Raw genomic sequence first — 17,392 nt, 5'->3', positions numbered from 1 at the left:
TGCTCCCATTGTTTATACCTTTTCATCTGTACTTCTCCTCACATATATTTATGCGCATATACACTCATGCCTCCACATTTGTGGCTTTTGAGTTTTGTGGATTTATTTACGGATTTTATTAATATGTTTTCTCTAGGAATATCTAGGTCCTCCGCTGCAACTCTATGGTCAACTTTAACCAAAAGTTGCACTGAAAGACCTAGAGATTTCTAAAGAGAACACTCCACTAGGCATTTGTAGCTCCTCCATCACAATTCTGTGGTCAGTGTCTGGCAGATGTTGACCACAGAGTTGCACTGGAAGACCTAGAGATTCTTAGAGAGGTGTTCTGTCTGGTAAAAACATAGTGCTTTTGTTATTTGTGATTTTTCTGCATTCATGGGGCTCCTGTGCCCCTAACTGTAGCAAATATGGAGAGACGAGTGTGTGTTAATGTGTGTGCGTGCGTGCATGCATACATTTGTGTAGGTCTGCATTGATGTGTACATTAAATTTTATATATTATAATAAATCTATAATTATTCTAATCCAGTTATTGTTCTCAACGAGACTAGACTCACTGCATCAACAGAATTTTATTTACCAAATTCCTGTTGATTTATTGGGTCTCCTATAGTTAGGGCTAACAGCTGAATTTGATCCTGTCTCTCTATAAAACAAATATAAACAATACACTATCTATTTACAGTATACCATATATATAAATTCTACCAACTGCAAACTTAATCACGAAAAAAACCCAGAATGTCAGAGCCATCTTATTGCATTCTAGCAAAACTCTTCAGGCACTTTAAAGACTGGTTGATTTATTATGATGTAAGCTTTGTATCCCATTGCCTGCTGATGATGGATTAAATTCAGTAAAAGCTCCCTATCCCATGAAAAAATCTCTCAGGCTTTTTTGTGCTGGAGGACTCCTTGTTTTTGTTTTGAAAGGGCAATTATTAAGTGACAGGTCTAGCAATCTGGTCTCCTGCTGACTTGCTTGATTTGCTTTCCTGTCTAGGCGGTTGAGGGTGACCATGCAACTGTTGGCATGCTGGGCATAAATAATGTCCAGCCATTGCTGCTGCTGATCCAATGGCTTCCAGAGCTTGAGTCACACGATCTTCAGGTCTTCATCTCAAACTTGCTGAAGCGGATTTGCTGTATTAACCGGCAGAGTCGTGCCATCTGTGTCAATACAAACATGGTCATGCGTGTCATTGAGACGCTCAGTAGACACTCCCTGCTGCATGGAGCCTGTGCTGAGAATCTGATTGCCCTCTTGGGCTCTTTGGGGAGCCAATCCATGAGCTCTGAAGAACTGCACCAGCTTATTAGGCTACTCAGGACTCAGGACCCAAAGCAGGCACACCCGTATGTTGTCCCTGTGATGCGGGCGATCCTTACGATGGCTCGAAAACAAGGCCTGGACAGTGCTTTGCAGTATTTTGACTTATCACACAGCATGGCGGGCATTTCAGTGCCACCCATTCACAAATGGCCAGGTTCTGCATTTGCTTTCAGTGCTTGGCTGTGCCTGGACCAAAACCAAGGGACTCCCAGTGCCAGTAGCAAGGGCGGCAAGAGGAAGCAACTCTACAGGTATGGACACCATGCTAACACAATGGAAGAAAAGCCATAGATTGATGACATTTGTTAGTGAGCCTGGTTCTGCATGCCTTTTGGGTGGAGGGGCTTACTAATCTCCTGTTTATGCCTTCACTGCTCAGTAGATGGAGATAAAATGCTTTATTTATAAAAGTGATTTAAAAGTTGTTGAAATTGCTAAAATGGTCCCACTCAGTAACAATATGGGAGAAAGGAAGAAGAGAAAGCTTGTGAGTTTGTGAGAGATGTAAGTTTGGAGTATTTATTTTGCCTGTTTGCTTATCTAGGTATATTTTGCTCTTTTAAAACTCTCTGCCTTAACATAGCTAAGAAATTTTCAGTCGAGAGTTAGTGCCTACTGGGTATACTGGAGGAGTTTGGATGTGTAGGCAAGGCAAGTGAAATTATTTCCCTAAAAAGTGGATGAACCTGGGACAAAGTTCTTTTCTTTAAAAACAACAACAGCAACAACATATATGGAGCCTGAAGCGCAAAGGGAGTGTTCTGTTTAATATTATAGTTGCTCAACTGGCTTTTCTTCTGTTTTTAGCATAGATGGCATTTTTATTATTCTAAATCAGGGGTAGGCAACACTTTTAAGCCGGAGGGCGGGTTGCTGTCCCTCAGACAACTGGGGGGCCGAAGCCAAAAAACAAATAATTAAATAATTTTAAAAAAATAATTAAATAAATAAACAGGGACAAATGTAGGACAAAATTTTCAGATGGAGGGCACTTTTAAAATAAAAAATGGAGGACACGTGAAAAAAAAATGCTGATTTTTAAAAAAATGTTAAGATAAATGCATGTTTCTGAGGCTTCTATAGACAATTGCCCCACCATGCCCCTCGCACGAGATGCCAAAGGCCCCGGCGGCAGGACCGGGCTGGGGCTGGTCCCAAGGCCTCGCCGGGCCGCAGGTTGCCTACCCCTGTTCTAAATGGCTGGAAGAGATTAGTGATCCATATTCATATTGCAACTAACCACATAATATCTCCTCATGTAGTGCTGGGAATTTAATACTCAAAAAAGTTAGTGAAGAGTGCCACCTATTGAAATGCACATACAAGTCTCAGTATGATTAGAGGGACAGTTCCCTTATGAACATACTGTTTTCTGTGCAAAAATAATTGAGCAGAAATATGTAAAAACTGCTGTGTTATACACAAAATGCACTTTTTTTGGTACAGAACGAGTCCAAAACCGTGAATGACCTTCTTATAGTGGGGAAAAAATAGTAAAATTATTTGGGTTTTTTCCCTATGAAAATGATTTCATTGTCACAAAGATTTGCATCCCTAGACTGAGCTTATATGGAAGATGAGGCTTAAACTTCACCTTCTCCTCACTCGGCTGGTCAGATGAATGTGTGGGGAGGATATGTGCATGGGTAGCTGCTTTGGGTCCCTGGCCCTTGACTCTGGTTCCCTGCACTAAGGAATTTGGTTCCTAAGAGCATGTCCATGGTCAATTGTAGCACCCTGGTCTTAAGAAAGCTCCTGATCCTTGGTATAAATGACTAGGCCTGGCTCAGGACCACCATCCTAAATAAGAATGAGGTATGGGTGACAGAAAGTTACTTTCATGGCTCTTGGCAAATGAAATGTTTGTGAGACTTTTTACTCTAGGTCAGTGTTTCCCAAAGTTTTGTCCTCCAGATGTTTTGAATTTCAGTTCCCAGAAGTCCCAGCCAGCTTGGCCAACCATCAGAAATCCTGAGAGCAATGGTCCAAAACATCTGGTGGACCAAATTTTGGGAACCACTGCTCTAGGCTTTCAAAAAAGACTGTGTTCACTGTGTGCCCTTTCACACTACACAGTTGTGCTCTGATTCCACTTTAACCTCAGTGGCAACATCCTTTAGTACCTTGGTGCTGCTGGCTGTGGAAAGGGATGCTTAAAATCCTTAGCCAGAGAATCTTTCTCTGGAGCCTCTGACCGAGCTCTCAGTCACGGGATTCCTGAGGATGCAGCCGTGACATTTAGAGTGCAATCATAGTGCTATAACTAATATAGTGCAGTGGTTCCCAAATTTTGGTCTTCCCAGTGTTTTAGACTTCAAATTCCAGAAGCCCCAGCCAGGGTGGCCAACTGTCAGGAATTCTGGGAGCTGAAATTGCAAACATCTGGAAAACCAAAGTTTGGGAATCACTGGTGTGGTGTGAAAGGACCGAATGTGTCCTTTGAAGCAGGTGACCCTTAGTCTTGAAGATTTCCCTCCTTCTTTCTATAGCTTTTTTACAGGAAGCGGAATGGGCTTTGAGGCGTTCATTACTTGTTCTGGAACACTTGTGGTGGCTGTCTGTTCGAAGAAGGAATATGCGACCGTGATGTTATCAGACCATTGCTTCTGTGATTCTCTCTGGGTAAGAGAGGCTGTTTCTATTTGCTGTGCATAAAACACAGAACACTATAAAATAGCACTTGGTCTTGGCTGGCAGGTGGTGGGATCTGTTTGGCAAAACAAGCCTTCAGTCCATTTTGGAGAATCCTTTCCACTCATTAAGATGGGTTATGCATGAGCTTTTTTTCTTGATCACTCCATCCTTTTGCTGCCCCACTTCTTTTTGTAGTAGCTATAGTAAACCAACATATTGTCATTTTCATATTATGTCCAAGCTACAAGGGTTGCATAAGGTTAAGAATGTAGCAATAGGAACCTGGGAGACTGGCATTCAAGTTGCCACTGTATTATAACTCTTAGAATCATAGAATCACAGTGTTGGAAGAGACCCCCAAGGGCCATCCAGTCCAACCCACTGCCATGCAGGTACACAGAATCAAGGCACCCGTGACAATGAGCATCCGGCCTCTGTTTTAAAACCTCCAAAGAAGGAGACTCCACCACACGCTGAGGGAGTGTGTTCCACTGTCAAACAGCTCTTACTATCAGGAAGTTTTTTCTAATGTTGAGGTGGAATTTCTTTTCGTTCTTATAATAATAATAAAGTATTTATTTATATCCTGCCTCTTCCCTTTTGGGGATTCAGGCGGGTAACAACAGAAGTTAATACAATACAAAATAATCAAACAAAATGAACCCCCCAACCCTCACCTCCCCCCCCTGAATAAAATTAGCACAATAAAACCATATATAAATATAGATCAGAATAACAAGTTAAAATCAATTAACACATAGTGACAGTGGTGGGATTTAATCTTAGTGCCTTACCTTGGGGCTGCTGCCTTTCCTCCCAGTCTTGCTTTTACCTTCTCAGGATTGATGTAAGGATGAAGAAGGTAGAAGAAGATCTGTGTATTTTTCCCCCTATTTTTAAGCACCACCATGGTGTAGTGGCTTGGACAATGACTCTGGAGACAAGGGTTTGAATCCCATCTCAACCATGTAAACCTGCTGGGTGACCTTTGGCAAGTCATTCTCTTTCAGGCTCAGAGGATGGCAATGGCAAAACCCCTCAGAAGAAATTTTCCAAGAAAACCCCATGATAGGTTCACCTTAGGGTTGCCATAGGTCGAAAGCTTGAAGGCACACAACAACACCACAACAGAAGATGTGTGTACACCTCCTTAGGCCCATGGATAGAAATTTAGCATATAACATACAACAAATAAAGAAACTTGAGAAGTTGAGTAATCTTTCTTTCTTTCTTTCTTTCTTTCTTTCTTTCTTTCTTTCAATGAGAATAGGAGTAAATATTCCTGGCTGTAAAAAACAGTATTGGCTATCTTTGTAACAATTCTATATTGACTAAACACTGTTATCAAATTTCTCAACAGCACAACATAACCATTGTTCATATGCCTGGGAAAAGACCCTTTGGTCAAAGCCTCGTCTACATTTATGTAAATGGACAACAGAAAATCTCAGCACCACTCAGATTTCCTGCTATGAATGAGGTAAGTCTCTACTTTCATCCTAGTTTTCATCCCAGGTTTTAGAATGAGAATCAAACAAATAAGCTCAACCCCATCCTCCAAGGCAGCGCAAGTGAATTTTGTCACACAAGCCTGGGCTTGCCAACAAGAATTTGGCCTCTGCAAAGCATGTCATGGAAACCCTCCAAGTTGGATGGCAGTAGTATCTTTTACCTTGGGCTGGTTTCATATACAGTAGCCACCTTTTAAGGAGAAAGAGTTTGCTGACATAGTTCTGCTGGCTCCTATAGTGTTTGTAGGCTCAGCTGAAGATGATTGTTTTAACCTTCGCAAAGTGTGGCAGCATTGATGCTGTGATAACCTTTCATGTTGGCTCTTATACAGCTGCTGCTTTGCTTTCTAGGTTTCATGTGTAGATTTTAATGACCATATTTTATTGACATTTTAGTGTTTGGTGTCAAGGAAGCCCATGATGGGCTGATGTGATGATCAGAGGGATTCATTGGACTGCAGCTTAGTTTATAATAGCATTTTCCCCTTTTTTAAATTTACAGAATGTATATATTGAGACCCAGTGTGGTGTAGTTGTTTGAGTATTGGACTAGGACACTGGGAGATTAGGATTTGAATCCTCGCTCAGCCATTGAAACTCACTGGGTGACCTTGGCTAGGTCATACTCTCTCAGCCTCAGAGGAAGGCAAGGGGTCTCCATAAGTCAGACGTGACTTGAAATCACACAACATTGTGGGCTAGTTCACATAATTGGAAGAATCAGGTAGTAAACCTTTCTCTTGATTGTAGAGCTTTCAAATGTAGAAGAAGAGTTACATGCTTCAGTGTTTCCCAAGAATAAAAATAATATATGTGCAGATATAAGGGTTGGTTGCTGGTGCACACAGCTACATCCACTCTTCCTTCTTCACTTCACCTTAGTTGTATTGGTCTGTACTGGAAAATTTTGCTTACTTTCATTACTTTGCCTTAATGGTGGGTCCAGCTCTCCATGGTAAACCAGCTATGATTGTAAACACAGGTAGAAGTTTGCGGCAGTGTGTTTGCACTCTTTTCAGAGGAAAAAGTACTTGTCATTTTCCTATGTTGGCTTTCAAAAGAGAAGTAGCATATAATTTGTTACCATTCCATTTTTTGTTTGTTTTCAAATCCTCTGGACAGAAAATTTGGCTTCAGTGCTGCTTCCTAATACCATTTGTCTCTTATCAGTGCATATTTATGTTGAATATTTGTTCAGCCAGTAGTTTATCCTTATCAAATCCACTTGCAGGACAACTCTTTGCTTTAAAAAAAGAACATCTTCTATTGCAGACCAAACCTATTTATATTTAACAGCAGCTACTGTGACATAATATGACAGGAATGTAGCTTGAAACCCAAGCAGCTGTTTTTGAAAGCTGCCATCAGGAGCCAGATGTGAGCAAATGACTGCTCTTCTTGACTGGTGAAATATATTGTTCTGTACCTTTGGGAAAGCACAAAATAAAATGTTTATATAAAATATCAAGGAGCAGTATGATCTGTTCTCTCACTCCACATACGTACTGTACTTTTCTCAGTACAGGAAGCTGTTGATGAAAGGTAACAAGGGGCTTACAAACACTGGTAGTGTTTAGGAGACATAAAGACAAAGGGTACTTTATGTAGCTGTAAACCAAAGGAGAAATGAAATCTCCAAAAAGAGCAATTTTTTAAAAGCCCAACATGTTTTAGAAAACTGTTTTCCTCCTTCAGGGACAGCCTGAAAGCAATAGGAAGAATCCAGTATAGGAATTTCACTGACGGAAGGAAGGAAAGTCTGTTGGGCTGATGATGTAGCATCAAGTAGGATTTAGGGCAAGAGCAGTGTATCTGTTTTAGCTTGAGGGCCACATTCAGTTTCTGAGAAGTTGTTGGGTACTGAAGTCCAGTGGTGGGTAGGGCCAAAGACAAAAGCAGGGGGATTGACATTGAAGCATAAAGCTTTTTTGCAGCCAGGGGTGTCATTCAAAATAATTAGCAACCAGTTCTAAAAATACATACAGTGGGCCCTTGGTATTTGGTGAGGTTTTATATTTGGTTCCAGGACCCCAATGGATACCAAAAGTTGTGGAACCTCTGATTCCATTATATACAATGGTGAAGCAAAATGTCGTCCCTTATATAAAATGCCAAAGTCAAGCTTTGCTCTTTGGATTATTATTATTAGGAACATTTTCAAGCTGTGGATGGTGGAGTCCGTGGATATGGAGAGCTGACTGTACATGTTAACCAAACATTTTTTCCATTGTTATATGATTATCATTGGAGAAATGTGTGTGGATGTACGTTTGCCTGCTGCAGAGGGGAGAGGAGGGATCAGGACCAAGAGCTCTTTGGATGACCCTTCCTCCTCCCTTTGAAAGACTAAGAGCCCTCCTTCTGACCACCATCTTGAGGGGGAGAGAGGCCTGTTATGTTTTATTTTGACTTTGTATTGTACTTCCTGTTGTACACCGCTTTGATCTAATTTGGAAAAGCGGTATATAAATAAACATTATTATTATTATTATTATTATTATTATTATTATTATTATTATTACTACCACCTCCACTTTTTACTTTCTGGCCTGCCTTTCCTTCCCCAATGTGATTTGCCTGCAGAGTAACCATTAACTTTCTTTGCTTCTTTTTTGTCTATCATGGTGGTGTCCCCTGGTGCTATAACAGAGCCAGAGCTGGTTGGGAAAGCTTTTGGCTTGTCACTGCCAGAGAGGGCAACTGAGTCAAAGCATGCACCAGTTGGCAGAGGAGGGCAGAGTGAAATGCCTGTTTAAAAATTGAAAAGCTATCTGGGGAACCCAAGGAAGGCTGTATCCTGATTGAGGTTATTGATATAAACCTTGAAATACATCCTTTGAAAAAAAAAATCTAAAAGTAAATCGGAGTGTGGTGGAGTCTCCTCCTTTGGAAGTCTTTAAGCAGAGGCTGGATGGCCATCTGTCGGGGATGCTTTGATTGAGATTTCCTGCATGGCAGGGGGTTGGACTGGATGACTCTTATACACTGGTCCCCCGGGTTACGAAATACCCAGGTTACGAAATTTTCGGGATACGAATAAATCCCATAGGGATTTATTGTTTCGGCTTACGAAGGTTTTTTCGGGTTACGAAAAAACCTCTGCGCTGTTTCAAATGGAGCCGCGGCGCAGCCGCGGCTTTTTCCCCATTAGCGCCTATGGGCTATTCGGCTTACGAAGTATCCCGGGTTACGAAAGCGGCGGCGGAACGAATTAATTTCGTAACCCGGGGTACCAGTGTAGTCTCTTCCAACTCTACGATTCTATGATTCTATGATCAAGAAAATGTAAAAATAAGAAATAAGTAAGTCTAATGTTAAGAAGTGGTTTTATACCATCCACATGGAACATCTGAATAGAACTCTATGTTAGAAAATCATTATACCCTCTGTCTCATAGGTTGGACAAAGTGAATTCACACCAACCTATTGTAATAAAAGTGTTTATGTATGCATAGTGGTGCCTCGGGTTACGAAATTAATTCGTAACGCGGCCGCTTTCGTAACCCGAAAAGCCTTCGTAAGCCGAATTGCCATAGGCGCTAATGGGGAAAAGCCGCGATTCCGTGCGAAAAAGCCGAAAAAAGCACCAAAAGTTTTTTCGTAACCCGAAAAAAACATTCGTAACCCGAAACAATAATTCCCTATGGGATTTTTTCGTATCCCGAAAATTTCGTAACCTGGGTATTTCGTATCCCGAGGTACCACTGTATTTATTTAATATACTTTACCCTGTCTTCCCGTCAAAATCTTCAAGGCAAGTTGCAAACATTTAAAATACAATTTATATTTTAAAAAATAAAGAGTTAATAACAAATAAGAGGGAAAAGGAAAGGAGGTAAAACAATTTGAGATTAACATGGCAGGGGAATTAAGAGTAATTGCTCAGAAGGCGAAACACTTGCAAGAATGTGGAGATAGTCACATAGTGATAGTTTTGGATTTATTGTATTCATGTTGATGACTCATAGGTTACTTAAGTGGGTAACATGAGTAAATGCAATACAAATACAGTTCTGATTCTGTCTTTTGAACCCATAAGTATCCTGTTGCCTCTCTCCCTCCTTTCTTCAAGATGTGGTCTGTCTGTGCAAACAATAACCAAAGTGTAATTCTCCCATTAAGGCTCAATAATATGTGGCCAAACCTTAGTTTGTGCCTGTGAGCCCCAGAATCTATTTTCCTTTGCAAGGCTGAATCCTGAGATGTAGTATGCAGACGATATTTCCTATACTGCTAGGTAAATGTAATTGTAGTCCATCCCCCAGAGATCAGGCTTGGTTTGGATGCCAGTATCTTTCTCTCTCTCAGCATTTGTTGCATATGAAATTCACAGGTTTAAAAATCTGAAAGGCACTCAACTGCATTGAATTTGTTTGTTGTTGTTTTCTTCTCCCCTGGCGGAAATCCTCAAGCCTTTTACATCCTGCTGCATTGGTTCTGCTGGTCAAAGGACAACCACTCCCCCACCATCGCAGATTCCAGATCCACCTTTCTTGTCCCCTATCTTGCCTCATCGGACCTCGCTGGGTGGGATCCTCAGTCCAGGCAGCTGGAGTGGGCTGATGGCGAAACCAGAATTAGTCACCAAACTGATCTCAGCAGGAACTCAAGATAGCGAGTGGGGATGCCCTACCTCTCTGGAAGGCCAGCTTGGATCAGTTATTATATTCCATGAAATATTACAGCCATCCCATGTGAAAGCATTGTATTTGGCAGGTGAGCATTCCAAAGTACACTTTTCTTTGAATATTTCAAGTCCCTTCTCTTTTTCCTCTTGTTCATTTTCAGTCTGCTTAGAAGTCATTTTTGTTTCCAGCCATTTCAAGTCTCTGAAATTGCCTTTCTTAGCCATTTCTCATGTTCCTAGTCCCTACCATGTTGTCACTATCCTTTCTGTAAGTTTACGGTTGTGCATACTGGTCCTTATAGCAGATCCCCCACCAAGATTGGCCTCACAGTTCCAGCCTTTGGGCTCCTATCAGTTGCCTTTGACCCTCAAGATCTCTCTTGTATTTGGCGCTCTGGCTTCAAAGTAACCACTACACTTGACAAGTGTCTGTGTTGGTTGCTGGGTTCAGTGTGGCTAAACATCACCTGTGTTCATTGTCAATATTAAATTAAAACATCCAGATAGAGAATAAAAATAGTAAAGATTTATTATACAGTGCTTTTGACTGCATCTGGGCCTTTGTATTTTGTCACTTTATTCTCATTGAGGTTATTATAACCCATTGCTAGTGACATCAGACACCTAATTTGAATCAGAAGACACATCAGCTTTGGTCCTTGGGGCCAGATGTGCATCACGATACAGCTGTGGATTGAGATAGGCACATACCCCCACCCCTGTGTTGGCTGTATGTATTGGGCTGCCTCTACTATGGGCATGCATTGATGGATTAGGAACACACTGTTTTAAAAAGGTCCCTTATTTGGTATTTGCAACAGCATGAAATGTAATTAATACAATAGTCCTTTTATATACATGGGGGATGTATTCTGGACACCCACCCACTCCGCGCATATGCAAAAAAAGAACCTCAAGTCCTGTTGATTCTAATGGTGGCTCACTCCTGTGCACCTCTTTGTCCCCCCAGGCTTGCTGTCTGCTTGCTGTCTGCAAGCCCCATGGATGGCACGGGAGGATTGCACTGTACTGTCAAAACCCACATTGAACTTACTACTTGTTTTTTCTTCATATTTTGAAGGTCCAAACTGCTTAACTCCATGGAAGTCCCAAGAATCTGAAGTGGCTGATTTGCCCAGTAAAATACTTCTTCATTATACTCCCAAGGTAGCAATCAGTTTATTTGTGTGTGTGTGTGTGCCTGGATGTCTTTGATGGCTTTAGGAGGGATTGCAAAAAATTTAGAGAAGATTCTTCTATCACCAGCTATTTGCCATATTAGCTAATTATCTGATATGGAAACTGGGCTCAAAGGTTCAGTATAGCTCTCTCTTTAGTTGCAGGCCATGTCTTGTGAACATCCAGAGAAATCTAGGTGATCAGCATTGTTAATCTTGGATGCTGGATTATTTGGAGAACCAGCTGGAAACTACTCAAGTACTTTCTGTTGAAATCACATGCAGATATACTGCAGTTAATAAAGCTTCTGACAAAGAAACTCCTTTTTTTCAAAGTCTTTTTACACCTGCTTATCTTCCACTTTTCCTCCTCCTCCTCTGTCTCTCTACAAGTTTAAAAAAAACATTGGCATTAGGAGGAGTATGAAGGGGAAACACAAACTTTTGGTGTTGGGTAGCAACATGTCTGCAGTAAACCATGCAATAAAGCTTCAACTGGAAAAGAGTGGAGCTCTGTTCTAAACAATTCTACTGTACCTGCCTACAACAGCTGACTTCAGAAACCTTTATTAAGCATGTGTAAATAGTATAGCAAAGAGAAAAGGGGGAACAAATCACCAGCTCCTCCCAGCATTGAAAAAAAGTATAGCTCTCTTAAATTGATAATCAAAACTGGAAATCACAACAAAAATGGAGTCTTCAGAAAGTGAATGTTATTTCTGGATGCATTTTGGAAGAGACTTTCAGGTAATCTTTTGAGGTTCAAATATCTTTATTTATTTTTGCAAGGCCTAGCTGATGTGAATAATTCATTTAACATTGGCATATTGTTTAGTTTTTAATAAACAGTTTGCTGAAACATATTGGTCTGCTTTTCTTTGCTGTGGTATAGAACGTATGCCTATTCTTTCCATGTTATTTCTGCCTCTGGTACCAAAGACCAGCCCAAGAATACATCTACTTCATTAGCTTAGGTATACCTGTATTGCATTATGAAAAACATACTTTTTTAGCAGAGTAGAGGACAGAGACTACACCCTTAAGTATAGAAAGTGGAAGGGGAAATCCCAGAGAAGAGTTGCTCCCAAGTATATTTGTGGAGGTGTGGAGGGACTTCTTTTTATTTTTCTCTCTTATGGACAGGCTTGCAGAAGTCCAATATGTCTTGACCTTTCTACAAATCTTCTACATGGAAGACTAACAGGGAACAAAGTCGTTAACTGGGATATTAAGGTAGGCTTCTTCAGTGGCTGATTGTAAATACTATGGGATTAAGTATAGATCTAGATGGTTTAAGTCTGTGACAAACTGCTATGCGACATATCAGCTTCTTAAGGGACTGATGAACAGCTCCCCCCCCCCCCCCCCCCGGCTGCTTTCTTCATGTTCTTTTTAAAAAGGCTTCAGGGAGCAGGGAAGATAGTGGTAGACTGTTATAAATTTTCCTCTTCATATTCTAGATATGTGCTAGGAAGTTGTGCACTCACTAGAGATAATGTGGGCCCTTCGTATCCATTGAGGTTTGCTTCCATGACCCCCATGGATATCAAAATCTGTGCGTGTACAACTACCATTAAATACTGTGGCATAGTAAAATAGTGTCCCTGTTATAAATTGGCAAAACCAAGATTTGCTTTTTGGAATTTATATTTAAAAAATATTTTCAGACTCTGGATGCTTGAATCCATGGATAAAAAATCTTTGTATAAGGAGGGCTGATTGTAATTTGAAGTGCTTTACAAGGAGTACATAATTTTTTTAGGCTTGACACAATTGTGTACAAATCTACTGAGACATTGGTTTGAGTGAGTATTCTGGGACTTACTCCTAACTGACGTGTATTCAAAGATATAGCAGTCTTAGTCTGCTTTAGCATAAAAGAATACAAAGGCACATTTGAGACTTAACTGGGGGGAAAAGCGTAGAATGAAATAGACTGGTGTTCACAAAAGTTTACGCTATGAATTTCTTTTCTCAGTCTCAAAAGTATTCCTTTACATTTAGCAGAAGGGTGTATGGACCCGCACTCTGAATTTCATGCCTGCACTGCAGTTTTAAATAATACTGTTAAACTAGAGGTCCCAAAGAGTTCCTTGGCGGAAATCTTTATTACGGTGATACCATTTTTGAATTTCTAATATTTATAACTCTCTCTCCTGCTAGAAAGATTTCAAAAGTGTTCTGCAATTCAGTTTAAAATGAAAAACACAATCCTTGTCCCCAGGGGTAATTATCATTGTCTGTTACTTGAAGAATTAGTTGGATAAATTCATTCAACCATACACTGGTGCCTCGGGTTACAAAATTAATTCGTTCCGCCATTCCTTTCGTAACCCGAAAATTTCGTAACCCGAAAAGGCTTTCCGTTAGCACTGGAAAGCCTATAGCTGCACTTTGCAGCATTTGAATTTCGCGCCGAAATGAATTTCGTAACCCGAAAAATATTTTGTAACCCGAAAGTTTTTTCCAATCCAACTTTTTCGTATCCCGGAAATTTCGTAACCCGATCATTTCGTATCCCGAGGCACCAGTGTATGTGGTTGATCCCAGGCTGATCCTTCTCTGTGCTGTGACTTCTCTGTAACAAGCCATGTCTCTGTATCATGTGCTGCAGATCCATGTAATAATTAGCAAAGTGCAGCCTCTCTTTTCTGAGGCAAACAAGTTATTTTAGGCCCATTACAAACGGGCCTAAGAGGCGCTGTCCTCGCGCCGCGATTACGCGCGAGGAGCGGTGCTTCCGGATGCGCCTTGCCCCTCGCGTGTAACCAATACGTCAAGATGGCGGCGCCCTATACAGATGGACACCGCCATTTTGACATAGCGGACGCTCTGCGTTCGCACGTCCCAACCCAGAAGAGACGCCATGAGTGCGCGAGTAGCGCCTTGTGGCGTCTCTTCCGGGGCGGAAGAAGAAGCACCATTTCGGGGCTTCTTCCTTGCTGCGTCTGGGAACTGCGCGGTTTGGATGCTGCAGTTCCCGGACACAGCAACCAGCAGCGGCGCAAGACTGCCCCTTCTGGACGGTCTGTAACGCGCCTTTGAAGAGAGTTTAAAATGCTGCATTCAGAGACCTACCAGAGGTGGAGACAAAAATGGCCTCCTGCTGCCGACTGTTGTGAATATGGTGGCAACAGAGGGAGGACCATTAATAGCTGTGCCTCATTGTTGTATAACTTACTACTTACTGCTTCCCAAAATAAATAAATGGGAATTCTTGATTTCTACAAGGGAAGAGGAGCCAACTAGAAATCCACTTTGTTTCACCAACGGAGGATATCACAGGAGGGGACCTTGTGGCCCTCTCAGTGGTATTGATCTGCAGGTTTCCACCATTGGTTGTGCTCAGTAAGCCTAGTGGGGTGGAGGGGCACATATTGTCCAGCTTGCTCTACCAAAAGCCTCATGCAACCAACAGATTCCTAGCAGACTAGCATTTTCATAGAATCATAGAATCATAGTGTTGGAAGAGACCGCAAGGGCCATCCAGTCCAACCCCCTGCCATGCAGCAAGTCACAATCAAAGCATCCCCCACAGATGGCCATCCAGCCTCTGTTTAAAGACTTCCAAGGAGGGAGATTCCACTACACTCCGAGGGAGTGTGTTTCACTGTCAGACAGCCCTTACTGTCAGGAAGTTCTTCCTAATGTTGAAGTGGAATCTCTTTACAATTGCAGAGGGATGCAGTGGCTCAATGGTTAAGATGCTCTTGATTGCAGGTCAGCAGTTCGAAATCTAAGTGCAACGTGATAGAGTCAGCTCCCATCACTAGTCCCAGCTTCTGGCAACCTAGCAGTTTGAAAGCATGCAAAAATGCAAGTAGATAAATAGGTACCACTTTGGTGGGAAGGTAACAGCGTTCTGTGCAATCATGTTGACCACATGATCGCAGAGTTGTCTTTGACAATCCTGACTCTTCAGCTTAGTAATAGCACTGCTCCCTACTGTTGGACATGACTAGACAATCTTGTCAAGGGAAAATTTTTACCTTTACCTGCAGCCCATACCAAAAGTTATGTGCCTTTGGAGTGAGGATTCTAGTCTATTTATTTGTGATCAGAGGTTTGTTGGTTTGAAAAGATTTTTTCTCCTCTGTAGATGGTTTCAAAAGACTTACTGCTACCTCTTTCTCTTCCCCAACTTTCCGCCTGTTTTAAGGATATGATCAATTGTATAGGTGGCCTTAATGTGCTGTTCCCACTGCTAGAGCAGATCAGCTTCCTGGATGGACATTTACTTGAGAGGCCAGAGGTAGAATCTGTGCCTGCTCCTGAGCTGCTAACGCCTGTAGAAGGAGACTGGGTGATGTTAACCTCCACCAGAGCTTCAGGTAGGAAAAGAGCTGCACAGAGGAACTTTGTGTGGCCTCTCTACATTTGAGATTGGGGAGTGGGCTGCAAATGCACTTGACAGAAAAAGCAGAAGAGAGACATATTTTCTGTCCCTCTCTTGCCCTTCTGTTTTTGAGTACAGTGGTACCTCGGGATACGAATTACCCAGCTTACGAATTTTTCGGGATACGAAAAAATCCCATAGGGATTTATTGTTTCGGGTTACGAACGTTTTTTCGGGTTACGAAAAAACGCCGGCGCTGTTTAAATGGAGCCGCGGCGGAGCCGCGGCTTTTTCCCCATTAGCGCCTATGGCAATTCGGGTTACGAAGGTTTTTCGGGTTACGAAATTAGCCGCGGAACGAATTAATTTCGTAACCCGAGGCACCACTGTACTGGTTTTATTAAAAAGGCAGGCTATAATAATCCTTGCAGTGGTGGTGGTAGTGGTGGTGATAACAGTAACAAGACTCACGACGACAATAATTGTGTATTTGTAGTACTGTTTTAAGCTGAAGTCTACTTTCCATCTTTCAGAGGCTCGCTTGGAGAAGAACATTGTTGCAACTTTTATCCTAACGATAAAGCACTTTATTCAGAGGCATCCAATCAACCAGGATAATCTTGTTCATACACATGGAGTTGCAACCTTAGGAGCTCTTTTGAAGAAGGTACCAATATGTTACAGAAGAATCTGAGCATATTAGGCACATTTAATGATAGTAAGCTCTGTGTGTGTGTGTGTGTGTGTGTGTGTGTGTGTGTGTGTGTGTGTTGTAAAGTTATTAGTGGTGTATCCTGTCTTTTTGCTTTCTCCACAAATGTGCCCTTCTCCTGCCTGCTGGAAGTTCAAACAACATGCCCTCCCTAGACTAACCAGAAATATGTTTCTGTTGACCTGTGCTGCATCTAAATGGCTCAGTGGCATTATATAAAAATATTATACTGTTGAACTTTGCTGCCACTCATTAGCATTAATGGGCAGCCACTCATGAGTGATCTTTTTCTTTCTTTCTTGCCTCTCTTCCACCTCCTGGGGCATTTATGAGTGCCAGTACCTCAATTGGGATGAGATCAGGTTGCTGGAATCAGAGTTGAGGAATTGAGCAGTTCCCAGTTGTGGTTATGTAGACTCCAGTCAGGAAGGACTAATCATGGAGTTTGACCCTGCTAGTGAGGAATTAGGGACTTGTCAAATTATGAGAGGGGCAATGGAAATTCCCATGGCAAACTGGGAGCTTAGTCCTGTACCAAATTGTGGAGGATGTAATTTACCTCTCTGGTTTATATCCTGACTTTTCCCCAGCCATTGGATCTCAAGATAGCTCACCAAAATTAGAACGGATAAAATGAAAGTTTACATTACTAAACATATACGCAGGTTTCAATTGAATTATCGATAGAATTAAAAGCAGTTTAAAAACCTACCCATTGAAAAGGAAAAGCTAGTGACAATATAAAACATTATTTTTTAAAAAAGTATTAAAAGCCCGACCCCCAGAGCACATCCTATTGAATGAAGAGGGGGAGTTAGGTGTACTACAGTTCCAAACATTTCCCTAATTGGTCACCAGAATAATTACTTTTTTGCTTTCTCCAGCAGAGGAGCAATGGCAGTAAACTGTCCTAATGCTGCTGTCAAGGGCAGGCTGCCCTTTTTTTGGATGGAGAAGAAGTTCTGCTTCTCCCTTGGCCCATGACCCCTCCCATCTCAAGCATTCTCATCACATGAGAACAAACTGGGTGGCCTTTTCTTTTTTTAAAAAAGGAAAAC

General features: G+C 41.7%; 1 protein-coding gene across 4 annotated transcripts in view; it reads left to right on the top strand.

The window, feature by feature from the left end:
* Positions 1 to 17,392, top strand: part of NBEAL1 (neurobeachin like 1) — a 125,217-nt gene that overhangs the window by 53,536 nt on the left and 54,289 nt on the right. For all 4 annotated transcript variants that reach the window (XM_042470460.1, XM_042470448.1, XM_042470437.1 and 1 more), the window contains 8 exons: positions 1,007 to 1,587; positions 3,826 to 3,958; positions 5,331 to 5,450; positions 9,894 to 10,197; positions 11,190 to 11,275; positions 12,430 to 12,519; positions 15,446 to 15,617; positions 16,156 to 16,289. In XM_042470460.1, coding sequence (XP_042326394.1) covers positions 1,007 to 1,587; positions 3,826 to 3,958; positions 5,331 to 5,450; positions 9,894 to 10,197; positions 11,190 to 11,275; positions 12,430 to 12,519; positions 15,446 to 15,617; positions 16,156 to 16,289 — 1,620 coding nt within the window. The remainder of the gene's footprint in view (positions 1 to 1,006; positions 1,588 to 3,825; positions 3,959 to 5,330; positions 5,451 to 9,893; positions 10,198 to 11,189; positions 11,276 to 12,429; positions 12,520 to 15,445; positions 15,618 to 16,155; positions 16,290 to 17,392) is intronic.

This window comes from Sceloporus undulatus, chromosome 1 (genome assembly GCF_019175285.1).
Source record: "Sceloporus undulatus isolate JIND9_A2432 ecotype Alabama chromosome 1, SceUnd_v1.1, whole genome shotgun sequence".
Classification (NCBI taxonomy): domain Eukaryota; kingdom Metazoa; phylum Chordata; class Lepidosauria; order Squamata; family Phrynosomatidae; genus Sceloporus; species Sceloporus undulatus.
Note: the sequence above shows the minus strand (reverse complement) of the source record. Positions and strands in the feature narration are given on the sequence as shown.